We start from the raw sequence: 26464 nt of genomic DNA, 5'->3' as shown, positions 1-26464 counted from the left end.
TCGGTACATTGTATAAATGTAGGATTTGCCAGAGAGATCCTCATTGGACCCTATCAAATGCTTTCTTAAAAACTTTAAAGTTGATGCCCAGTGGATGTTGATACTCAATGCAGTATTCTATGATATCTCGTAAGGTGAAGATTTGTTCATGGCCGGACCTTTCATAGCAAAATCCAGCTTGTTCTTCTCTCAGATGTTGGTATGTGGCATTTTGCAGCTGCCTAAGAAAAAATATGTAAATTTTTTTTCAGGCACCTGGAAGAGGGTAATGCCCTATTGAGTTGTCAAGGTTCCAACTGACAAACCCAAGCAAGCGATCACCTTCGAGACATTCCAATTTTTTAATGCAGAGGTATCAAACTGCTGGCCCGTGCGTCACGCACAAGCTGCGCCCACCCCATTGCTGGCAATGGCAAAACAGTCCTGATACGTCGCGCGACGTCACATGACGTTGCAAGTTTGACATCTCTGTCTTAATGTAAAACTTTATTGAGTACATCACTTCAGCACTAATGAAAGCAAAACTATCTCTCGCAAGGCCCTTCCCAAACCCATATAGTAAAAGCACTGAATTCTCCTTCCCTCTGGGTCAGGTCAAGTAGCAAAATATTGTTATGAAAAAGCATCTTTAGGCCTGGCCAGACACCTGGTGTAATGTCCTTCAGTCTCACGGTCTGGCTTCTTAATCTTTGAAGTCTGCATTCCAAACCTCTCCCCTTCCCCCAAGTTCATTGGCAAGCTGAGAAGCAGTATTTGTCGCACCAGCAAAACCATGCTTCGAAACTTGACAGTTATCCCTGGAGATTTTAATAATAGCCCCTCTTCACCACTCCTCTGGAACTACACCACTTTGCCACATTTTTCAGTTGTTGTCGGCTCTTCCACCACATCCTGGCCGCCATGCTTAAGATCTCATCTAAGTTAGCTGCCTTGTGATTTTTAAAGTTTCTAATCACCATCTTCTTCAATTATTATTTCACCAGCATTCACCTGAAGCTCTTGTTGGGCACACTCTTCATTAAAATTTTATATAGTGGGTGGGTTTGGCTGCTTAAGGGCTTCATGGAAGTATTCAATCCATCTTTTGTTCTGCTGGGTGACCAGAAGCATCCCATTCTTATCTTTGATCAGTACACTGGAGCTGTTCGTTTTTCCAGCCAGTTTGATAGCAATATAATAAAAGAGTTCTGGAATCATTCTGATAGGCTGCTTCTTGTGCCTCAGTGCCTTTCCATTCCAACTGTTCTTTCTTTTCTTTCGGCAACTTCACCATCTGGTCGAGCTCTGTATATTTTTGTTCAATTTTTCCAATTCATCCCCATCTTTGGCCTGGTCCCTTTTTAGTTTTATAACTTTCCTTTCATCACTAAGCTTTTATGATCTATTTTGGATCCACTATTGCTTCCATTTTCCTTGTCTTTTCTAATGAAATTTCATTTTGGATGCAGTGTGTATTGATATTTCTGAAGTTGTTCCAGCTGCCTTCTATATCTGCTGCTTCCTCAAGAACACCAAAATGATTTTCTCAGTTCTAAAATGAAAGATTTGACAATAGCGTGGTCCTTCAGTTTCACCACTGCAAATTGTCTTTTTGATTTGGGCTGTGAAGGTTAAGCTTTATTTGTGCCCTGACAAGATAGTAATGTGATCCAATATCTGCCCTTCTGTATGCTTTTGTACCACAGAGAGACGATCTTCACTTCTGACTAATACAAATAACATTGATTTCATTGAAGGTGTGACTGGTGATTGCCAGGGCATCTTATGGAATTGTCAGTGTTAGAAGTATGTGTTTCCAACATACAACCTGTTATGTTCACAGAAGAATGTCAGTCACTCTCTGTTAAACCACTGAGCTGAATTGAAGATGTGTGTGCTCAGGTCACATTCTCTAAGCTGTGTTCGTCACCTCCCAGCCAGGAATTACAGTAAAATAGCCAATCAGGACCTTTTAAGTTATAATTTGGAATGCTGTCAAAAGTATCCTTTAGTTGTTCATAAAAATTGTCACATCATTTGAGTTATCTGTTGGTGCATAGGCTTGTATGCTTTGACATGTCCATGTGCGAAATGAGCTGTAATTATTCTATCAGTGGCCAGTTTCTAGCCAATGACTGCCTTTGTTGCTTTTTCTCCCATAACAAGGTCAAACCTGTGTTTGTGCTCCTCTTCAGGGCTGCATATAAGATGGTCTTCCCAATACTATTAATTCATCCATTCTCTATCCACCTGATCTCACCAATGCCTAAGATGTCTACCTTGCAGTAATCAAAGAACTTCAGCAGATCATCCGATAACCACTGTTTCTTGCAGTGGTTATAATTTTTAAAGGGACGGGTTGTTAGCCTGACACCCAAACCTCCTCCTTTCTCATCTGCACTTGGGACTGGCAATGAGTTGGCTTAAGCTATAGGAACATAAATTCCAGTTTAATGTTATGAAAAAAATCCTAAATTTAGAGCACTTCAGTAATGGAAACAATTGCCAAAATAATTGTGGGCTAGGATCAGATAGGAACCACCTGCCTGGGTACTTTAATTTGGGGATTTAGCAGGAGATTGGACTTCATGGCTTAATTGGCACTTTCCATCTTTGAGTCAATGAATCAATGCAAATATAGAAGATAGATAGATTAGATAGATAGATAGACAGACAGACAGACAATTTGGTTTTGTACATTAAAGAATAAATATTACATTTCTGTGCAAAGAAGTAATGGTATTAATCAATTTTTATTACGATCACAGACCACTATTTAATTAATATCACTAAAATTACATTTAATTTGCTTATATATTAAATTTATTATGTTCTTTTAGGAACTGCTGCTAGAAGCAAATATTAATCAATTCAACTGTGCAGCCCCAAAGTTTGATTACAAATGCTCTGTAAGTAAAACAGAAATCAAGAAATGAATGTAACCATTAATAAATGGAAGAAAATAATTTTAAATAGGATTTATTGTAAATTTATTGTTTATATAATTTCAAATAATGTTTTCTTGGTATTTGATATGGATAATGATCTGCAGCACAGGCTATGAGCTCACTCTAATTTCACTTTTAATGCTGATACAATTTAAAGTTATGTTTAGTAGTTGCATAACAACACATAAGCTGTGAGTTGTTGCTTTTATTTATATTTGTAGATGGACAAAAGTCTTGGTAGTTTGCTGATAAAGAAAAGGATTAATCAGTAGTAGTAATAAGTGTCAATAAATTATGGAAGCTTCTATATTTTAAATTTTCCTCATACAAAAAGAGTGAAATTCTGACCTTAAATCAATAATAGTTGTGCAAACTATTAAAGTATTTTTATTCCAAAATTTAACTGTGAAATAGACTATTTCAGTTATATTTTGGAATAAAAATACTTTAATAATGACTGAATCTTCAATGACACCAGCCTTTTTTTTGCTATAGAATTTTCCAAAATCATATGCAAAATGTGGTAGATTATGCATAATGCATAAGGATGCTTTTCACTTTCTTTGTTTTTTCCTTTGCTTTTTCCCCCCAAAGTCCAGTTGCCATTTGAAAAGCACCTTTGAGACAAACATGATCTGGATGACTGACAATCTCCATGAGCAATCAAATGCATAATTTAATTTTGAAGTATGCTTTTTTCAATAGAATAAGTTATATAATAAAGCTACAATATTTTTTACCTATAGATGAAGGAATTCCCAAACCTTGCTGAAAAATTTGAGGCTCAGAACATCAAGTACAAGGTGAGAAGCAGCTCTGGGTAGCCTAATGTTTTAAATTGGCAAGATTCAAAAAAATTGATTTGAAATTATTTTAAAACCAGCAGGCATTTTTTTTGGTGGCCAAGGGCTTCCTTAAACATGTCTGATGGTGGCAAAATATATAAAGGAGCAGATTTGGGAATGTTTTTTTTCTTGCGATAAACCCGATTCCTGCATTTTCTGTTAGTTTTTATTTATTTTTTATTTTAATCCCATTTATATCCCGCCCTTCTCCGAAGACTCAGGGCGGCTTACAATTTAAGCACAAACCAATGTGCTTAGCAATAGCCTTCATTCTATGTATATGCCTGCTTATTAGGGCTTTCCCCCCCCCCCCCAAGCGGCATTATTACAGTCAGCTTAATTGCCCCCAACAATCTGGGTCCTCATTTTACCTACCTCGGAAGGATGGAAGGCTGAGTCAACCACTTTTCACCAAAGAAAATTTTTCAGCTTTGATGAAAATGATATTTCTGAGAGTCAAAAACGTGGCTGAGCAAGAACCTGACTGTTCTTGAAAAATAGGAAGATAGCATCAGATCTAATTAATACTTGGAAGACCCCTCCTAGGCTGTGGGCTGTCTTGGGAAGTAAAACATACTCTCGAAGATAGTAGTGACAAACCAAATTAATATGGTTTGCTGCCATGAAAAAACTATGGCATGTGCCTTAAAACAGGAATTTGTTTTGGTCCTTAAATATTTTTTCAAGCCATCCTGACATTTTCTTGTTTCAGTTCTGAATGTGCATAATTCTTGGAAAATGATCAGTATAATACAGGTAGTCCTCGACTTATAACAGTTTATTTAGTGACCATTCAGAGTTACAGTGTCACTAAACAAAGTGACTTAATGACCATTTTCACACAACCATTGTAGCATTCCCATGGTCACATGATCTAAATTCAGATGCTTGGCAACTGACTTACATTTATGACGGTTGCAGTGTTCCGGGATCAAGTGATCCTTTTGCAAACTTCTGATAAGGAAAGTCAGTGGGGGAAACCAGATTCACTTAGCAAACATGTTACTAACTTAACAACTGCAGTGATTCCCTTAACTGTGTGGCAAGAAAAGACAAAACGAATGTTTCGCTTAGGAACATAAATTTTGGGCTCAGTTGTGGTTGTAAGTCGAGGACTACCTGTATTTAGAGCTGCTGATCAGTGGAAACATTGTAGTATTATTTATAATAAAGCAGTTTTTTTTTAGTTAGGCATAATGCAGTCTTAATATTGTGTGCCAGTTACAGTATTCAGCTGCTGTATGTTGAATGTATTGAAGCTTTTAAACATTCTTTAGAGACATCCCCATGTAGAATGTATTATATAGGAAGCTAAAAATAATGGCACCAAGGCATGAAGATAGGCTTTAAGTTAGAACAATCAGAAAAGATGACAACTGGCACATTAAGCATAATGAGGCAACTATTTACGGTATTCCACTATCACTATCACCATCTGTTCACAATCATACAGTGCTAGTGAGAATCTTCAAAAAATTGCTGGAATTTTTATATGTGATTGATATAATTGTTTAATCGTGCTTAGAAACATACTTGCCTGTTTACCTCAAAATTTCCTATTGTGTTTTTTGTTCACACTTTATCCTAAATTGGAATAAGAATTGTGAAGCAGGCAATTGATTTCTTGGCTACCTTATCTTTCTTTAGTTTTCTTTATCAGTCCATCTCTTCTAGGATTATACAGGAGGAAAATGTATTAATTATATCAGCTCATTTTGTCCATCTAAGAAGAGTTAGTACTTGAAAGGTCAAGGTGCTTTAAATCAAACTCTGTGGTCCTTTGTGGGTTGAAGAAAGCTTTCTATGATAACACTGTGAAAGGCTCATAAATGTGTCTTTTGATGGGTACTTTTGAGGATGGGTAGAGGTCCTTAAGAAACAAACATTTCTTATCCCTGCCTTAAACCTTCATGGCTCAGAAAATGCCCCAGAATAGTTATTTTGGAGGGCTTTAGGGGTCTCTGAATGAACTTTGGGATGTAGAGATGGAAATCCTTTGTCCCCCAGAGGCTTCCCACTTTGTTTTCACTCTTAAAACCATGGGGGAAATTGTTTGTTTGCAAGATGTATATGGCTACCCAAGTCACGATGCTGTACTGCTATACAGCGTAAAAATAAACATCCCACTCGAAATCAAAACAAGACATATATAATATATAAATAGAACCATAACCTAAGTAAATATATTTTCTTTCCTGACCATAAACTCTGTATAATTTGTATCATTTTATGTGGAAATGAAATGTAAAGGAGAAGTGTATACCTCACTGTTCATCAGCCAATGAATTAATGGAAGAGGGCTTCATGAGCCAAATCATAGCCTATTATTTTTATTAATGTTACTTTACTTTAAACCACTAACAATAGAATCTTAGAAATAACTTATTAGGAATAAGATCCACTTATTTTCATGTTACTTATTTTAGAAATACAAGATTTAATTGTAGGCTAAATGTGAAGCAAAACATTTTTGGGAAGTAATATATCTTAATATATTTTGATTGTCAATCATACTTGGGAGCTTTCTCTTTTAAAAAATATTGCTGTCACTGTAATAAATTATCAGAAGGAATTTAGTATTGCATAATTAACTTAATTAATTAACCTAATTATGCTTTTCACTTCTGCAATTGTAATTTAATACATACGTTGAGGATATGTCACTGATGAAAATAGAAACCGATTTTATACATTGGATACTATACATTTATCATCGACTACCTATTAACTACTTAAAGAAATCTAAATAACCATTTTAAACTGTAGTTAGGGAATATGATACTGTTATATCAGTTATAGATTGTTCAAGATTTCTCTTTTACAGTTTTGCTTCTAAAAATATTCATGCATTAATTTATCCAACAGACTGACAATACTCCCGTTAGGCTAAATGCAGCAGCAATCTTAAGAGAAGGTGTTCTGTACCAAAGAAAAGTGGAACAGGAGCTTAAGAGGTACTTAACCTGTGTCTGATTTTGATAGTGCTTTTATTGTCTTCTAAAGGCAATTAAGATACTGTCTGTTGTTTATAATACAATTATTCTCCTCTCTTTCAAAACTGAAAAGATTCCAAGGATTATTAATAAGGGTATTTTCAGTTATCCTAGGTAAGGAGAGTCAGTTTGGTGTACAGATAGTCCTCTACAACAGTTCGTTTACTTTTAATTTTTTAAAAAAGTTTCAACATGTAAAGAACAAGTACCTCACTGCTTACCTCTCTCTGTGTAGATGTAGTTCCATTAAAGACTACACTTTTGGTGTGGTTTGTCAGCCAGTTACAAATTCATCTGATGGTGATGATGCTGTCTATTTCGCCCTTTTTTTAGTTTAGCAAGAAGTAATCTACTTTGTGGTCTACTTTGTGAAATTCCTTACTGAAATGTTGGTATACTATGTCCAATATTTTGCTGGTCCACTAATTAATCACTTTGTCAAAGAGGAAATTTATTTATTTTATTTTATTTATTATTGGGACTTATATGCCGCCCTATCTCCCGAAGGACTCAGGGCGGCTAACAACAATAACATATAATAAATACAGAAGTTAAGATAAAATTAAAATTAAAGGCCTCTGTACAATAAATTAAAATTAAAATTAAAATAAATTAAAAATTAGAGTTAAGAAATTTAAAACATAATTAAAATCCCTGTCAGTCCAGGTCAGCCAGGTGGAAAAGGAGTGTTTTGAGGCCGCGGCGAAAGGACTGGAGATTTTGGGCCATCCGAAGCTCAGGGGGGAGCTGGTTCCACAGGGCTGGCGCTCCCACAGAGAAGGCCTGGGGGTCGCCAGCCGACATTGTCTAGCCAACGGTACCCTGAGGAGGCCTTCTCTGTGTGAGCGTACTGGGCGATGGGAATTCGTTCCTGGTAGCAGATGGTCCTGCAAGTATCCCGGGCCTAAGCCATGTAGGGCTTTAAAGGTAAGTACCAGCACCTTAAATGTCACCCGGAGGGCAACCGGTAACCAATGCAGCTCACGCAGGAAGGGTGTAATATGGGAGTATCGGGATGCTCCCATCACTACCCGTGCAGCCGCATTCTGCACCAGCTGAAGCTTCCGGGTGGTCTTTAAGGGCAGCCCCATGTAGAGAGCATTGCAGTAATCTATATGGGAGGTAACAAGTGCGTGGGTGACTGTGCGTAGGGCATCTCGGTCCAGAAAGGGGCGTAACTGGCGTACCAGGCGAATCTGGGCAAATGCCCCCCCTAGCCACGACTCCAGTATGATCTTCAAAACTGAGTCATGAATCCAGGAGGACGCCTAGATTGCGTGCTCTATCAACGGGAGGTAACATCTCTCCTCCTATAACCAAAGATGGAACCTCTTGGACTAAACGAGATGCCGGTACGTAAAGCCACTCAGTCTTGGCCGGGTTGAGCCGGAGCCTGTTCTTTCCCATCCAAATCTGTACCGCTTCCAGGCAACGGGACATCATATCGAGGGCATCACTGGGTTGGTTCGGGGTGGAGATGAAAAGCTGGGTATCATCAGCATATTGATGATGCCTCACCCCGAAGCCACAGATGATCTCTCCCAGCGGCTTCATATAGATGTTGAACAGGAGAGGCGAGAGTACCGACCCCTGAGGCACCCCACAACTAAGGGGCCTAGGGGTTGACCTCTGCCCCCCTGCCAACACCGTCTGCGAACGGCCCGAGAGGTAGGAGGAGAACCACCGCAAAATGGTGCCTCCCACTCCCAACCCCTCAAGATGACGCAGCAAGATACCGTGGTCGATGGTATCAAAAGCCGCTGAGAGATCTAATAGGACCAGGACAGAGGAATAACCCCTATCTTGGGCCTGCCAGAGATCATTCACCAGAGCGACCAATGCCGTCTCCGTGCTATACCCGGGCCTGAAACCCGATTGGTACGGATCCAGATACTAAGTTTCCTCCAGAACCAAAGGGAGCTGCCATGCCACCACGCTCTCAACGACCTTCGCAAGAAAGCGAAGGTTGGAGACAGGACGGAAATTATATAAAATAGCTGGGTCCAATGTAGGTTTCTTAAGGAGGGGCCTTACCACCGCCTCTTTCAAGGCGGCAGGGAAGTACCCTTCACTTAGTGAGGCATTGATAACTGCTAGGATCCAGCCTCGTGTAACCTCCCGAGAGGCATAGACCAGCCAGGAGGGACACGGGTCCAACAAACACGTGGCGGCACTTAATTTCCCCATGATCCTGTCCACTTCATCCGGAGTCACAGGATCAAACTCTTCCCAAATGTTCTCGGCCAAACTCATCGTTTTCCTCTCGTCAGATACTGCCCAGTCAGAGTCCAGACCAGCCTGAATCTGAGCAATTTTGTCCACCAGATATTTACTAAATTCCTTAGCCCGTCCTCGTAAGGGGTCCTCTCCCGTCCCTTGATTTAAAAGGGAGCGGACCACCCTAAACAGGGTGGCCGGGCGGTTATCTGCGGACGCAATGAGGGTGGTGAAGTAAGCGCGCTTTGCCACCTCCATTGCCACAAGATAAGATCTAGAAAAGGATCTTAACTGTGTTCAGTCAGACTCGGACCGACTGGTTCTCCAAATGCTCTCTAGGCCCCTTCTCCGGCGTTTCATCTCCCGCAGGTCCTTGGAGAACCAAGGAGCGAGCCGGGTCAGAGACTGCAAAGGCACAACGCGGTCGAGAGCCTCTGAGGCAGCCTGTTGCCAGGCATTAACTAAGGACTCAACTGGGCTGTGGGAGAGGGAGGTAGGAATCAATCCAAGAGCCATCTGGAACTTATCTGGGTCCATCAGGCGCCTGGGGCGGAACCATCTGGTCGGTTCCGCCTCCTGACAGCGGGGGGTGACGTGATGGAGGCCCAACTGCAGGAGATAATGGTCTGTCCATGAAAGGGGTTGAGATGTTGGAGTAACCCCCCCAGACCATTAAGCCACTGCCCAGAGATAAAAATAAGATCAGGTGTGTTTCCCCCCTCGTGCGTCGGGTCCTGAATAATTTGGGTCAGGTCCATGGCCATCATGGAAGCCATGAACTCTCGGGCCACCTCCGATGTACCGCCCAGGGAAGGCAGATTAAAATCTGATTTTATAATTAATAAAATTATTTTATTAATAATTTTAATAAAATAAGATTTGCTCGGCATTATCTGCTTTTGACAAAGCCACGCTGGCTTCTGGTTATACTTTTGCTTGCTTCTAGGTGCTAGGTGAAAAAAAGCTTATTTCTCAACCTAAAACAACTTAACTAGGGGTTACCCTTAGGGCAGTGGTGGCGAACCTATGGCACGCATGCCAGAGGTGGCACTCAGAGCCCTCTTTGTGGGCATGGATGTCAGGTCCCGGAGATGGCGACCGTCCCTCTTCAGCCAGCTACCCGAGGTCCCACGTGGCTGGATGCATCCTGGCACAGTTGGTTTCCTTCCTCCCTTGTCCCGTCCCTCCTGGCCTCGCATGCTCTCCTTTTCCCAGGCACGACCCACTGCATTGTCTCCTCAACTGTCAGCTAGCTGTCCAGAGTGCGCTGGTTAAGGAGCTGGCAGGCTGTGGTTGCTGACAGACACTGTCGGCCCCCATGCGCTCGCTGGCCTCTGTGTGTGGGGGCTGATGGTGTCAGGCAGTAGCTGCCCTGGCCCCTACTTCACCTTGCCTTGCCCCGCAGCAATTGGCATACCCGCCCTGCCTCACCCCGCAGGACGAGTCTCTGTCCAACCACCCCACCTGCCAAAGACCCCCTGGACCTCCCCCAACCCTGCCTGGCCCCCACAGGCATTCCTCCCCACGAGCAACATCGAGGTGACCACGTCCACTTTGGCCACACCCACCCAGTCTGTCATGACCACCACAGTCACGCCCACCCAGTGGGCTACATCCCCCCTGACACCTGGCAATAAATAAGTGGGTTTTGGGTTGCAGTTTGGGCACTCGGTCTCTAAAAGGTTCGCCATCACTGCCTTAGGGTGTTTGGTTAACATTTATCTACGAAAAAGGCTGCAAATGCAGGGGAAACGAGACAAAAGAGAACTGAGCCAAAGGGCTCCCCTTATAGCTATTCTAGCCTTCACCTAAGACAGCAATATTTGAGCTGCACTGTTTCCCTTCAAATAACCTATTTTAATTTTTATTATAGAGTTGAACATCTCCTCCAAGGAGCACAGGATCCATCAAAATTTCTAGAATGGCAAAAACAAATGCGTGGGAAGGATTTGGACCAAGAGTTGACAGAAGCAGAATGTAGAAAACTACAAGGAAAGCTAAGCTATGAGGATGCGATTTTAGCACGCCAATACTGCATTCAGGAAAAGAAAAAAAATGCTGAGCAGAAGAGAGAAGAGGTACTGAGTGTTCTTCAGATTTTATATGGGTTTGAGTTGCACATGTGAGTTATAGATACATTATTAAATTATAGATAGATACATTTGGCAGAAAAAGGGAGTTTTAAGTAGATTCTTGAGGTATGCAGAAAAACTAATGCTTTTCATAAAAAAACCCTTTCCTCTTTTTCAATCCCAGTCCCAAAAGGATCTGTGCAAAGGCCAGGGCTTTTTTTCCTCATAGAACGCTCAGAACGGTGTTCTGGCACCTTTTTTTGCAACCCCCCCCCAAAACCCCCACCTCCCTTATTGGCTTTCCTAAGCCTATTGCAGGGCTAGCAAACCTGGCTCTTTTTTATGACTCGTGGACTTCAACTCCCAGAAATCCTGAGCCAGCCATGCTGAGGGGAAAGGGAGAGGTTTCCAAGCTGAGCCATGCTGGCTCAGGAATTCTGGGAGTTGAAGTCCTTGAGTCATAAAAGAGGAGGACATTGAAATTATTTACAGGATTACTTCTTTAGGAACTAAACATTGAGAATCTAAAACAGCTAATTCAAAAAAGCCAACAAGAAAGAACCTCACATTTTTCATCTGCCTTCTGTCTTTTGGAAGGTAAAATCAGATAACAAAATACGGTAATCTATTTCTTATGTTAACATCTCTGCAATGAAATCAAAGGTAACAGGAAAGAAATGAGAAACATTTTTCTCAATGTAATATGTCTAATTTAGCTGATTCTAGAAAAAATAGTATCTTTTGTACACTCTTGAAAACTTTTGAATCTAAACAATTCTTAAGAATTAAATATTCTTAATTTGGATTTTACTTTTACTGTTTGGACTGTTGTGTGTTTTGAAAAATAGATTATTTAGAATCTAGTTATGTTGCACTTCAGTCTTTAAATAATTAACCTAGTATATACATAACAATATATGATGTTTTCCCTGGTGAGCTTAACATCAATAACAACATTTATTAAAAAGGCTAAAATAATTTCTGGTGGTATTATCTGTATATTAAAATTTTGGACAAGCAGTGATCATGTATCCTTGCAAAAGATGTTACATATGTGCATAAGCGTAGTCAGTAGCATATGCCTTTTTAAAAATATCAAACATGTAAAGAAACAAAAATAAGTCCAAAATATCTGTATTACATCCAGAAATGCCAACTTTGCAACCAATATTTCTCATCCATAACTATTGCACCCCAAGGATACCTGCATACATGCAAATGCTTCTCTGGGATCAGTAACGCAGCAGGGATTGCTTTTTCCTTCCAGTAACATATACCTAAAACCAGTTTATTGCATTTGGCAATTGTACTAAAAAAAATAATCATTGTCAACCAATATAATTCATTTAATTTGAAATCAAGTGAAAAATTGATTTAAATTATTTTATTAAAACAAATTAATGGCAATTCTTTTATAAGAAGTTGCCTCAAACAAAATGAGTTTGACATGCCTGCTCTAGATAGTTGAATGCTCCAAAATAAATTCTAGACCAGGCCTGTACATGCAGCCTACCAAGCACCCTTGGACAGAGCACAGACTTTAAAAAACAAAAGTAATAAAATCACCACCACTGCCCTGAAAGTCATGTTGCCTAGTGCCTCTATGGCTTACCATGACCACAAGCTCCAACACTTTAGATGCTCCTCTAGTCACCAAATCATTGATTAGCCCACCAGCATTCCTTTGCAGACCACAAAGATTTTTAATTTATCAGTGTGCGCCTTTCCCTTCTACAAGTTGCACAGATCTCTTCTAAATTTTCCTCTTGCCTTTCCAAGTTAACTCCTTGGTCTGTCATTGAGCAAGAATTGACTGTAGGGAAGCATATTATCATTTGATGTATATTTAACATATGTTCTACCTTTATTTACCAATTATATAATATTTGTATGCGATCCACATGGCGAGGTTTGGGGCAATTTACAATAGAAAAAATATAATTTTAAAATCATAAGATTAAAACATAACAGCAGGGCTTTTTTCCTCACCGAACGCTCAGAATGGCATTCGGGCACCTTTTTTTGCACACACAAAAAAAGCTTTTGCACAAGCTATGCTACTCTCTCTACTGGCTTTCAAAAGCCTATTGGCTTTCGAAAGCCAATAGGAATTGCTGCTGAGCGCGCCAAAAGACCTGGCTGGCAAACATTGCATCGGCTAGTTGTCTGCAGTGAAAGCGAGTAGGCAGGAACTTTGCATCCCTCCCTGCTGCCCAACTACACCATCTCAACTAGGTAGGTAAGAGAGGACAAGGAGTGGGAGGTGGGTTCTGCGGAGTCCATGTGCACTCCTTCCTTGTGCTCACCCGTGTCAGCCAGGCTGGTGGCCTACCTGGTGCTGGACCTGCACCACCGTTGCCTCGCCCTGCGTGCCTAAGTGGCCGCCCTGCATCGCCTGGCCTGCACCGCCTCCGCTGCCCGCCCCGCGCAGCCCCGCCATATAGAGTGGGCCCTGCTGCTCCCACAGCACTAGCCGCGCCGGCCCCGGGGGGGAGCCCGCCGCCAACACCCCTCGCACCCGTGACCGCAGCAGCACTGCCCCACCCCACCCACCCTTGCCTCCTGCGCCTGCCAAGATAAGAGTTCCGGCACCTTTTTATTTTTAGAAAAAAAGCACTGGCAAAGGCTATAATGCATAAAGCACCTAATGTTTATTATTCAAATTTAGTAACAATAAGAAACTACATAATCTCCCTCTTCCTGTTCACAGTGCCTCTGTTTTGTTAAGATGCAATTTTGATTTATTGTATCTTGTGAAATTTACTGCTGCATCTAGATATGTCTTCGTGGCTTGCATATGTTTTGCTTTTCAAGATGATATAGAGCAGACATGTCAAACACAAGGCCCGGGGGCCGGATCCGGCCTGTGAAGTGGTTTCATGTGGCCCCCGAAGCCATCCTGGAAACAGTGAGGGAATGGTCCCTGCTGCCTTGGCCCTGGCCCAGAGACCCTCCTTTTGCCAGAGACCCTCAGATCTGTCCCACTCCTGCCCAGGCCCCCATAGGCACCCGTGATGCGAACGATGTAGAGCTGGCTATGCCCACCCAGTAGGCCATACACACTCTAGCCACGCCCACCCAGTAGGCCACGCCCACCCTGGCCATACCTACCCAGCCCCCCGAGGGCAACCACAATGCTGATGTGGCCCCTGATATAGAGAGTTTGGTATCAGTGTATTGTTATCTGATTTCAGATCTCCAAATGGTTTTGTATACATGTTGATCAGCTTTTAATCACTTGCTTTATGAGGGTTTGTTTTATTCCTTTATGCTTCCTACCATTGCTGCTTTTTTCAGATCAAATTATTTAGCTAAGATAAAGGATGATGTCTGCTGAAAATATAAAATACAAACTACATATTGTAGGTGTGGGGAAATGTTTTGTATTTTAGCATTTGTATTTAAGCTGTAAGCTACTGTGAATCTAAGAAGATATTGCAGAATACTAATTTGAGAGAGAGAGAGGAGCTCAAAATAGTATACATAATATTTCCTCCTCCAATTTTCAAGAGAGTAATAACATTCTGAGAAAGGAAATACTGAAGGCGTCTTCATAATTAATTTCAAGGGAGGAATATGGGTGATAACTACAGAAGTGCATGGATGGAAAGTTGTATGATTAATCCAGGCTTAAGAAGATGATCCATATAGAGATTAAAGAGAAAGATATAGAAGTAGTAAGGAATAGTTAATTTATGTTGATCTGAATTTCACTCCTGGTGACCCTTGAGCAATTTCTATTTCTAAGGAAATTCCAGGAGTCACTTTAATTTTACCCACTCACATTGTCCATTATTTTCCCTTTCTCCTATTGCCCTCAACTATGCTAAGCGTATAATTTTTTTCTAGTTCAGTTTCTGTTCACCTCACTTGCTTAAGGTTTTGACACAAACAGGCAGCATTTTATCCGATCCAAAATTGATTGGTTCTCTTCTCAGTCCACCGTACCCTAGTAAACATTTATTATACAAATCCACAAGTTGAAAGTGTTCACCCTTTTTTCTTTTCCTTTCTTAGTATTCAGCCTTCACAGCAATGGATTATATTGTCCTAATCATCCTAATATTTGTTAGCGTTGTTATCAGTATCTTCTATAATCTTGTCTAAATGTGTCATTGTTTTCCTTCATAGAAGTAATGGCATCTTTATCCACCACAAAAGATCCTGAACATTAATGAAATTGTATCAATTAATGAACTGGACATTAAGAGAGGCATTTAAAAAGAATGGCAAAGATTCAAATAATGGAGAGTTGAAAGATACGAGTATTTTTAGTTGAACTCAGGCAAGAAAAAGCTGAAAGAAAAGCATTCCTTTTATATATATATATATATATATATATATATATATATATATATATATATATATATATATATATATATATATATATATATATATATATATATATATATATATATATATATATATATATATGCAAAAGCAACGTAAACCACTGTCCCAGGAAGTTCAAAAATTAAAAACCTAATCAGAGTTTTAATGTCAAAAACCTAATCAGAGTTTTAATGTCAAAAATATATTAATGCACCTACCTGAGTTTCTTTTCAGGTCCCTGCAAGTCTTCATGCACTGCCCACAATAGATTTGCAGAGAAGCTGGGATAAAATTGTGTTTGTAACTTCCCTTCTAATCATTTTAGCTTTTGAATGTGAAAAATATGGAAGACTATTGTGAAATCATTTAAAATAAACTTTTTTTCTAATTAAACTTACTAAGAGTTACATCTGTTTGTTTGGATTTTAGACAGCAGAAATCCGTCACCAGTGTGCAGAAAGATTCCTTCACGAAAGGAAGGAAAAGGAAAAAAAGGTTCAGCAAGTGGCAGAGGGACATAAAAATGTGAAGCAAGCACAAATGAAACTCCAAAAATGCAAACAGCAAATAGGTATTAATAGTGACAGATCTATAGACTTTAAACAAAGTTATTTAGCAACAAGAGTATTCATGAACTTGAGAGAAACTATTAAAATGTCATTTCATAAGCATTCTTCTTGTTGGAGCAATAGCAAGGAGATCTGGTGTGGGATTTTATCATTATCCCCTCTGTCATGATCAGATCATGCCATAGTGTCCTTGAAATTTTCCAGTGGTGCCCCCTTCCACAGGGAAGCTGGACATCTTTAAATAATCTATCCTCAGCAAACAATGGACCCTCTCGGGTTCCCGAGTGAGCTGGAGGAATGTCCTGGGGAATGTCTGCTGTGAAGGCTTTGGCCACAGCTGAAATCAACCAGCGGCTGAGGTGGTGACAGGATCATGCTCATGTGCCCTCTCTTGGCCCATCTCTCCTGGCTCCTCCCCATAGTTCACAGAGTTGTTGAGGATGTTGGAAAGGGCCAAGAGCACCACTGGAGGAAGACCGAGAATGAGTCCAATCAATCATAAATCTACCCTTTATACATTCCACCATTAGCTGCTATTCTGTGACTTCCAGCTATCTTATTTGAGAAGACAAATTAAAATGAGAAAACTGATAGGTTTCAGAGATTGCACTTAAAAGCTTTGCACTTAAAAGAGGTTGCACCTAAAAGCTTTACCACCACCAATTTATAAGCCTCTGAAAATTTTCTTAAAAACATCTCTTGAATACTTCAGAACTTAAAGCTTTCTAGATAGATTTCATTCCAAAAAAATGGACTCCCTCTGCATCCTGGCGGTGCTTTTAACCTGTGGAATCTCTAAATGCCCCTAAAAACCAATTAAAGAATCTTCTGCCCTTATGGTGTCTATAGAAGCCATCAGCAGGAATGGGATGGAATGGAATGGAATACGGATCTGCATATGTTGATGATATTGTTACTGACCATTGATTCAAGTTGCAAAGTAGCAAGAGCTCTTTGGAAAAGTATTCTCTGCTTACTGAGCTCTCCAATTACCATTTACACTGGAATTCACTCCATTTGCTAATTATTTCTATATTTATTTATTTTTGGCACTATATTAGTAAAGTTTATATTTTTTTCCTGCTTTTCTAGTGCAAGAGATATCTAAAAAAAACCAGGACATACTACTTCAGGCTTTAAAAGAGGAAGAAGAGAAATTAAGAAAAAAAAATGAACTGATTCAGCAAATAAGAGCTCTAGAATACCTGCCATTCTTTAAAAATAGATTTATTGACTTAACCGAGGTAAGCTCATAATAAAATATGGATAAGCCAACAGTGAAATAGAAAAAGAAGTTTTTTGTTTATTATAACTTATGAATCCTTTCTTATTCTAATACCTAACTAAAAATTACAACCTCTAATATTCCTTCTCCATTAATTTTTCTGGTGGCTTAGAAACCATTGTCACAATGTTAGATAGCATTATAATCTTTATAGTTTTCATTGCTAGAACATGACCTATCGGATCCATTACTTTTTTTGTGGGCACCTTATTTAGTGTAATTTTTTTATGATAGGAATATGAAATCTGTAGTATCTTCGATATTTTCTGGCAATCCACCTTTCTTATACTTTTATTTCTGATAATTAAGCTTCTAAATTGTCAGGAAAGAAGATTAAAAAGGTGGCTCATTTAGCTCAGCACCATGAATCTTAATCTGTTTTACTAGTAAGATATTTTGTTTGTTTGTTTGTTTTCATTCATAATATTAACCATGAGGTTGGGCAACCCAAGGTCCATTGGCCATGTGCCAGTTGTTACATTGATCCTTAAGGCTGATTCCATATAGCAAGAGCCAAGAAAGTTACATATTTTGCCATATACTTTTTCCCAATGAAAATCAAAGCTAATCCACAGATTGCTGCTGCTTACCTTATTTCTGTTTGTACTTCATTTCTCAAAGAAATTACATATGTGAATGTGATGTTGTTTTATTTGGTAACAGTAAGATGATTATACTGTCTTTCCATTATACTGTGTCTATGCATTATTTTCTGTTTTCAGATCTTCATTAAATTTTCTGTTTAGTTACATTGGCTACATGTAAGGGAATTGCGCAGCAGGTATCCAAATGAAATCAAAGATGCTGATATGAACTTGTAGTTTTATATAAATAAGTATATTTTACCTCTTATGTTTACAACAGACAAGATAGTCAGGCTAACAGGAGCACCATGAGGTAAATCATCAGGGTATACAGAAGAAAAAGGAAGGAATAAAGGGAAACTCCCCCTTTACACCCACAGCAGCCAATCACAGTGCAGATTGCCTCACACAGGAACCAGTACTCTAACCCAGACATGTCAAACACAAGGCCCGGGGGCTGGATCCGGCCCACGAAGTGGTTTCATGTGGCCTGCGAAGCCATCCTGGAAACAGTGAGGGAACAGCCCCCACTGCCTTGGCCCTGGCCCAGAGACCCTCCTTCTGCCAGAGACCCTCAGATCTGTCCCACTCCTGCCCGGGCCCCTATAGGCACCCGTGATGCGAACGATGTAGAGCTGGCCACGCCCACCCAGTAGGCCACACACACTTTGGCCACGCCCACCCAGTAGGCCACGCCCACCCTGGCCACACCCACCCGGCCCCCTGAGGGCAACTGCAATGCTGATGCGGCCCTCAATGAAATTGAGTTTGACACCCCTGCTCTAACCAATCAACCACAACTGTGTATTCTGGCTCACTTCACAGTCCCACTGCTCCAGCTACTAAATTTAAATAACACTACAGTTGTGCTTTTAGCATCTCCTCCTTTGTAAAGTCTCCTTAGTTACTTTGACTTCCTTTCCCATTAGCTTCACCTTACATGAGAACATATTTACTACATATTTATTAAAATGAATTTTATTATTGTTAGATTTATACCCTGTCTATTCAAGAGCTCTGTGATGCCCATATTCTTGAAGTCCAATATATACAATAGGTTTGACTAGACTTAGGTTTAGTTTCCATTAAAATGAAGAAATGCAGCATTACAGAGTCATTTTCTCCCATTGTTACACAATAGTGACTAGTATCAAATTAAGGATAACTGGTTTTCTTCTGTCCTCCAGTTTCTCTGTAGGTAAAAACTGTCAGAGAGACAAATCAGGACTTTCTGTAAGGAACTGTGTTATAGATTGACAGCTACACTTATTTGTGTAATTTCAGCTATGCCATCAGTTGAACAAACAAGTGAATAAGTTATACTGCAAGTCTATATGTCTTTCCTAAATCTTTGCATCATTCCTTACTTAAAACCAGTTCAAGACTTAAAGTCAATTTACATTTTATATTTGTTGCAACAAAAGTTCAAGACTTAATCCCCAGCAAGAAGAGCAGGAAACATGGTAATAGTGGAACAGGATGAGTTGGGGACAATCCCAAACTCCCAGGATTGCATTTTTTTTGTCCAAGTGTGGACTGTAATGTAAATTAAGGTACAACAGAAATATGGTACTTCTGCTTTTCTTTCCCTAGACTGCTAATCATGGTGTACTGGGTGAAATGTCATTTGTGGAACTTCAAGAACGTTTAACTTTGCTGAAAGAATCTCAGCAAAAAGCAGAAGAAGAGAAGAGGGATCTGATAATCCATGAAAAACATGCTAAGGAACAACTTCTTTTGGATAAACTGGAACAAATCTGTATGTTCAGAGAACAATTTGGCAGAGCAGCTGCATTAAAGTTAGTTTGAAATATTGTGATATTTATTCAGAGACCACTGTTTAAACAATGCCATTATTTACGATGAACCACATGACATAAAAGTACACACTAAATTTCTTTCTTTAATAATCTCATAGACAAGGCCAAATGTTGCTCATTGTGGGCTTTAAGAATGGATTTTCACCAATGTTCTGTGCTTCAGAATAACCAAAATCTGAAATACTGTATGTTCACAATTTTTGAAAGGGTATTTCTTTGATACAGTATCTGTTATATTTTTAAGGACAGTGCAGGGATTTCATACTTGTGAAAACAGGAAGGATTTTCTATTTGAAGTACAGTGGATATAAAAAGTCTACACACCTGTTAAAATGCCAGGTTTTTGAAGTGTAAAAAAATTAGACTGAGATAAATCATTTCAGAATTTTTTCCACCTTTAATATAACAAAGTGTATAATTCAGTTGAAAAAATCTGAAATCTGTTAGGTGGAAAATTAACAATAAAAATGTACAATACAGGTAGTCCTTGACTAACGACCACAGTTGAGCCCAAGATTTATGTTGCTAAGTGAAACATTTGTTAAGTGGGTTTAGCACTATTTTACAACCTTTCTTGCTCCAATTGTTAAGTGAATCACTGCAGTTGTTAAGTTAGGAAGATAGTTGTTAAATGAATCTGGCTTCCCCATTGACTTTGCTTGTCAGAAGGTCACAAAAGCTGATCACATGACTCTGGGACATTGCAACTGTCATAAATACGAACCAGTTGCAAAGCATCCGAATCAATCGGATTGCAATGCTGCAATGGTTCACTAGTGTGAAAAACAATCAAAAACTTTTTCTAATGCCGTTGTAACTTTGAACAATCACTAAATGAACTGTTATAAGTTGAGGACTACCTGTATCTGTATTTTAGGTGAATCTGAATCTCAACAGACACTGAATTGTAGTGCTCATATTTGGGAATTGGCTTAAGGTTCTTGCCATTAATCAGATTGCTGTACAGTTGGAAGTTACGTAACCTGAAAATTAATCTCAGCTGAAGTATATCTTACCTATTTATTGCTGGCTTTTTAAAAATAAATATTTTATTAATTTTCTAATTTTAAAGTCAAAAACTTAAACAATGTGTTGTCTGGGTCCATTAGTAATTCAGTGGTATATATTAACTTCTTCAGTCTAGACTCTAGATCCAATATAACATCATCAAATGTTTCCTGTCTTCTTCCGGTAGTACCTGTTTTCCCACTGGGCAAATACAATTCTTATTGTTATTAATAAATATACAATTGAATATCAACATCTTTATTACATTTTTCTCATAATATCAATAATATCTGTTTTAGATAACTTCTAATTGCATTTGCACTTAATATCCATATGTTCAATCAGTATTCTGTTTTTCCTTTTTATTTTTTTTAAATTTCCCATCAGTGTTCAAACTGTCTCTATTGTTTATAATTTCAAAGTAAGCTATAGTTGGGTAACCAAAAGTTTCCTTTATTCAAACTTCTTAGCATTTTCCTATTTCCCTTCTCATACCAAAATCTAATATTCTAATTACAAATCGTATCTTTCTAGTTATGATAATACTTCTATTTCTAGCAATTATCTATTTGCCACCATATTCAAACATCTTGTTAATAATATAATATCCCATCTAATGGATCAAAAACTCTATTTTCTTCAGTCTTACTCTAGCTTTCTTCCTTTGCCAACTAACTATCCAAGTCAATGCCTTTGAATCATCAAGTAATTTTTCCTCTGTTTTTGTGTATATTGCTTGGAGTAAGAAAGACCATTTGGTTAAAGTATTTTTGGAAGAACAAACCCATTGATACTCATTAAACAGCCTCCCTCCTTCTCCAATTCCCCACAGTTCTAACAGCTCTATCTTCCATTCAATCAGTTCTTCTTCCTTTTCCTCAAATACGTTCTGAAGTCTTGATTGGTAAGATGTCTTTTCCATTTCCCATATTATCACTCTGTCTTCTAGTTCTTCAGTTATCTGAATCTTTTAAGTTCCTTCCTTTAGGTCCTCCATCTTTGAATCTGCTTTCTCTAGTTTTCCTTCTATTTTCTGGGTTGCTAGTTCCTTCTTTGTAATCATGTTCTGGGTTTGTAATTTAGATTAGAAAATTGTTCTTTTATCTCCTTTGTGTTATTTCTAGTCTCATCACGAGCTAAAGCAATAGACTCTTGTATTAATTTCAACATGGAGAGAATTTCTTTCTGATCTTCATACATATTTTCTTGGTGGTATATCAAACTGAAGACTTGGGGACAAGTGTTAGAGATGGTTTTTTAACCATTTAAAGCTGAGTATGGGATATCCATTTCATTTTTTGTGGGTGGTCTTTATAATAAAAATTGTTCATCAATCAAAGATTTATAATCTGAAATATTCCATCATCTCAAGCAATGATGTGTGTTTCTCCTGCAGGGAAGTAGTTCCACAACACAGCTCTGAAAGTCAGTAAATACTTATATTCGTAGTTCAGGCAGGCCAGTTTCAAAATAGTTCTATCGTCTCTGCCACATTGATAAGCAGCCCAAAAGTTTTTTTCCCTTTTTCCCAGCTGCAGTCTTCAAAAGTGAAATTTTCCAAGAACAGCAAGTCTTCTTATCTAAATCTTGGCTTTAAGCCAAGTTTCCTTTAGGTATAACAAATTGTAGTGCCATAATTCAGCACTATATGTCATTAGTGCTGTTTTCCAGCTTTTTAAATCCAAATTTATATTACAAACTTTTCAAATCTCTTTATTTTTTAAAAAAGTCTCAAAAGCCCTTTTAGTCCCCAAATTTCAAAGCCATATATGTGTATTAATTCCAAATTAATCTTGTAATTTTCTCTGTTTCCACCAATTGATTAGTTTGTTGCTTTTCTTTTCCTGAGGGAATGGGATGGAAATTCCCCTTCCCCCTCTCATTGGGAAGGGTGCTTTGGGCACTTTTTCCCAGGCAGAAGTCTTAGAGTCATAAAGAGAGAATAGGGTCTCACCAGTTTCATCCACGTTGCTGAAAAGTTGCTCTTTGGTGCTTATTTTCTTCAGTTGTCAGCAGCTTGTGACTGGCTACACGAATGTAGTCAGTCTTTCCCCCACCGGTTTGAAGGGCTTCCTCGGATCCAACAGAAGTGCTGCCGCCCTCCCGCGATCAACAAGGGTCCCGTCCTTGCTTGTCACCTCTACGGGGTGACTTTTGACTCTTTCCAGGATCCCCAGTGGGACAAAATCGAACATGAAAGATGGAGCCCTGTCTTCCTACGCCCATTCCACCGCGATGTCAAACCAGAAGTCCCACTGGCTTTTTTTTTTTAAATAGTGGGAAAAATTAAGAGATTATTTTGCCACTGCAACTGATTCAAAAGAAGTATATGAGAGTTACATTAATTTTAAGACATTTCTGATGTGTTTTTTGAAGAAATTGAAACTCTGCCAGTTTTCCTTTATTGTATGTCTTTCTCATTAAATTGTAATTGTTTCTGGGTCACAGTGAATTGCACTGCTTTTTTTTTAGACAGGAGGAAAACAAAACGAAGACTTCACTTCGTGAAGCCATTTTAAAAGAGGAACAAGTTTTAGATCTACAGAAAAAAATTATGGAAAAGTCTGCTGAACGTAAAATGCGAAATGAATATTTAAAAACTAAATTTCTGAAGTCTAATGAAAAATCAAAGCAATCTTGGAAGTTAGACAAAGTAAGAAAAGGAAAATAACGCTTTATTTTGCATTTTATAAAACTGTCTTTGAAGCACATGTGGAAATTTGAATAATTGTATATTCTAGCTTTACACTTAAATTAAACATACACACATTTAATACATTTAATGTATATAACTTAATCATAAAACAAATTTCCATTCATAACTCATACAAGACTCATGCATGACAAGTTTCAAAAATGTTTGTATAAAATTTGTATAAAACAGCTGATTCAAATGTTAACACATATGTCAATACTTGATTAACATCTGAAAGAGTTGTGTTACACAAATTTTCAGTTTTTGAAATTTAAATTTTCAAAGAGAAAAATAATTACTATAATTCCATCCTTTCCCAATTTTATTTCACCACTGCTCATCAAAGGCTAGAAAAGCAGATTGGTGGGGTGACCATCAAGTACACATTAATCCCAACTGCTAGAATGGGGTCACCCCTTTCTTTGCTGTTCTTCAGAAGGCACGAGGCAAGTGATGCACATCTTCAAGCCAAGGTGAAGTTGTTAGTGAAGTGGGATTTGCCTAATACCTAGTGGAATTTGAGGAGAATAGATTGATTTTGACTTTAAATTGGCAACAGTATCTCACCTGCTGATCAAGCAGAGAAGTGCTCAGCTAAATAATGAGGACACTAGCAATTCCAAGCAGCATTGCTTTCTGATAAACAGTGCTTTAATTTTTAATTTTTAAATGCCTACATAGCAACTGCTTAATAATCTGTTCCAGAATTTTGCCTAAGTTTTCTGTTTTCAAATAACAGCTTTTTTCCTGTTATTTGAACACAAAACAATAGCACCTTCTCCAGTCCTATGTTACCATATCCATTTGCATGAGGAACTTCAGAGAAAGGGATCTAAAATTACATTTGCAAGCTCGTCTTCACAAGGGACTTAGTGGCATCACTTATTAATTATTTTTGTAGGATGTGTCCACATTAGATCTCACTCTCAGCTAGCTCACTGTTGAGGTAACCTAGTCCAGTGCTTGGTTGTTTCAGTTCAGAAGTGACATTTCATTCTTTTGATAAGAGAATTTCAAAGGGGTCAATTTAGTGCATGTAGAGCTGAAGCAAGGAGTGACACTGTTAGCAAATGGTTGTACTTTCAGTATCTTTTTTTAAAAAAAATCAAAATAAAAATCCTGATCCTTTTGATCTGAGGAGTTCAGTCCATGGAAGTTTATTGAAATTGGCTTTCCTGAAAGGGAAAATAATAAAGCAATGAGAACAATATGGGGTTTGAAAGATTCAAGCTCTTCCTTTCACTCAAGTACCTAGGAAATAATTATAATACCAGCTACCAGATGAAGAAAAACAAGAGGCCATTTCAGTTTATTGCAATAAAAAAATCAGGAAAATTTTAAATAGCTTGATGAAAGGCCACATAAAAGGGATCTTTTTTTTTTCTTGCGTCTTTCCAATCTTTTTCAAGTTCACTGAGACTTTATAGTCAAACCATTATCAGTTTACTTAGGTGCAGGATCTTAGGGATGTATTAAACTTCTTAGGGATGTTGATAGAGATCCTACTGGTGTTACTTGAATAAATTGTGAGGCACCCCAATCAGCGTGTGCCATTGCATTCTGGACCACTTGCGGCATCTGGATGGTCTTCAAGAGCAGCCTCATGTAGAGCATGTTGCAATGATTATTTAACATCTTTGAATTAATATTAGGATATATTTTGTTTTCACAGAAATCTCAAGGAGAGGACCGCTGGAAGAAATGGGAAGAAAGTCGACAACAGCAATTTAAAATGCTTCAGCAGGATCTTATGTCTAGAGATAATGCTCAAAAAATGATAACAAATGAAGCACTAAGAACTGGAACCAATGCTTGCATATTAAGAAGTTAGACAAAATTGTTTCTAGATGTCATACTGTTTAGAAGACATTTACTACTAATCTGATTCAGTTTTTGATTTCTTGAACTACTTTATACTTTAATATAAAAATGGCTATTAATTGGCAGCTGTTTTCAGTTTATATATGTTGGAACTATAATGCTTTTAATATTTTTAGCTATTATAATGCTAGTTTTCAAAACAAATATGTAGTACTTTTTAAATGTTATATTTTTCAAATAAACAAAGGGAGACAAACATGCATTTTAATATTTTAAAATAGCTTTTTTCATTTAAGCCGAGATAATATTTCAGTGTGCTATAGTCAAAACTGTCTCAAGTATATCAAAAGCAAATAATGAGGGAAAATAGTGTTTCAGAGCTTTGCTAAATCTTGAATCTCCTTTAAGAGGGATCAATTTCAGTGGTTTTTACAAAGATTTCTATTTTTCACAATTTATACATTTTTATTAGTTTATCAAAATATAAAATACAAAGAAAAATAGAAAACTAGGGGAGAAAGGGAAGGAAAGACTACAGGGGAGAATGGGAAAAGAAAGAAAAACACATTGTTGTCAGCTCTCTTTAGTACAGTAGACCATAATAACATTACAACCTCAACTTTTTACTTTTACACAATAGTATATACTTAACATTTCTATAGCAATAAACCTACCTAATCAGCAAAAACAAAATCAAGAGTTTCATTTTTTTTCTGTTGGAAGCACAAAATCTGTAAGCAATTTGCAAACAGAAACAAAATTAAATATATTTTCTCCTTTAGATGAAGATATCAATTTAACCAACTCTGCTTTTCCTTGCTGTGAGAAATAGTATATACTTCTATTTACTCATTAATCTTTATAAACTCATAATTCATATTTTTAAAAATTCCCTGTTATTTCAGATTTTTTAACCTTAAAGGGAGAAAGCACTTTTTCTAAGTTTTAAAACAGTAAACTTTTCTTTAAAAGCATTTCTAAAATCTGTAGGTTCTAATACTTTTTTTAACTTTAATTTTTAACTTCTTAACATACATACTTTAAAGTTCACTTTCAATGATATTTTACAGACTTTAAAAATTACTCAAGCGTTTTATATATGAAGGGGAAAAAATCATTTTCAAACCCATTTTATAAACCCCAAACACAAAGCTACATTAAAGCTTTCTTTCTATTATATATATGACACCAATAAGAGTCTAATTAATTCCAATTAGCTCATTAAATTTAATTCTCCCTCAAATTTATCCTTGTGGAATTGAATCTTTTTCTTCTCACTAGATATTCTAACCATAT

At 38.1% G+C, this 26464-nt stretch overlaps 1 protein-coding gene across 1 annotated transcript in view; it reads left to right on the top strand.

Annotated features, from left to right (window-relative positions):
- Window positions 1-25178, top strand: part of CFAP99 (cilia and flagella associated protein 99) — a gene marked incomplete at its 3' end in the record, with an annotated part of 51523 nt that extends 26345 nt beyond the window's left edge. The window contains exons 8-16 of the mRNA XM_081326984.1: window positions 2820-2888; window positions 3674-3730; window positions 6638-6726; window positions 10856-11060; window positions 15816-15957; window positions 17048-17199; window positions 19418-19623; window positions 23125-23305; window positions 25020-25178. Coding sequence (XP_081183110.1) covers window positions 2820-2888; window positions 3674-3730; window positions 6638-6726; window positions 10856-11060; window positions 15816-15957; window positions 17048-17199; window positions 19418-19623; window positions 23125-23305; window positions 25020-25178 — 1260 coding nt within the window. The remainder of the gene's footprint in view (window positions 1-2819; window positions 2889-3673; window positions 3731-6637; window positions 6727-10855; window positions 11061-15815; window positions 15958-17047; window positions 17200-19417; window positions 19624-23124; window positions 23306-25019) is intronic.
- Between the last annotated feature and the right edge of the window lie 1286 nt (window positions 25179-26464).

Source organism: Vipera berus (assembly GCF_964194415.1).
Source record: "Vipera berus genome assembly, chromosome: 4".
In the NCBI taxonomy this organism is placed as follows: Eukaryota; Metazoa; Chordata; class Lepidosauria; order Squamata; family Viperidae; genus Vipera; species Vipera berus.
Note: the sequence above shows the minus strand (reverse complement) of the source record. Positions and strands in the feature narration are given on the sequence as shown.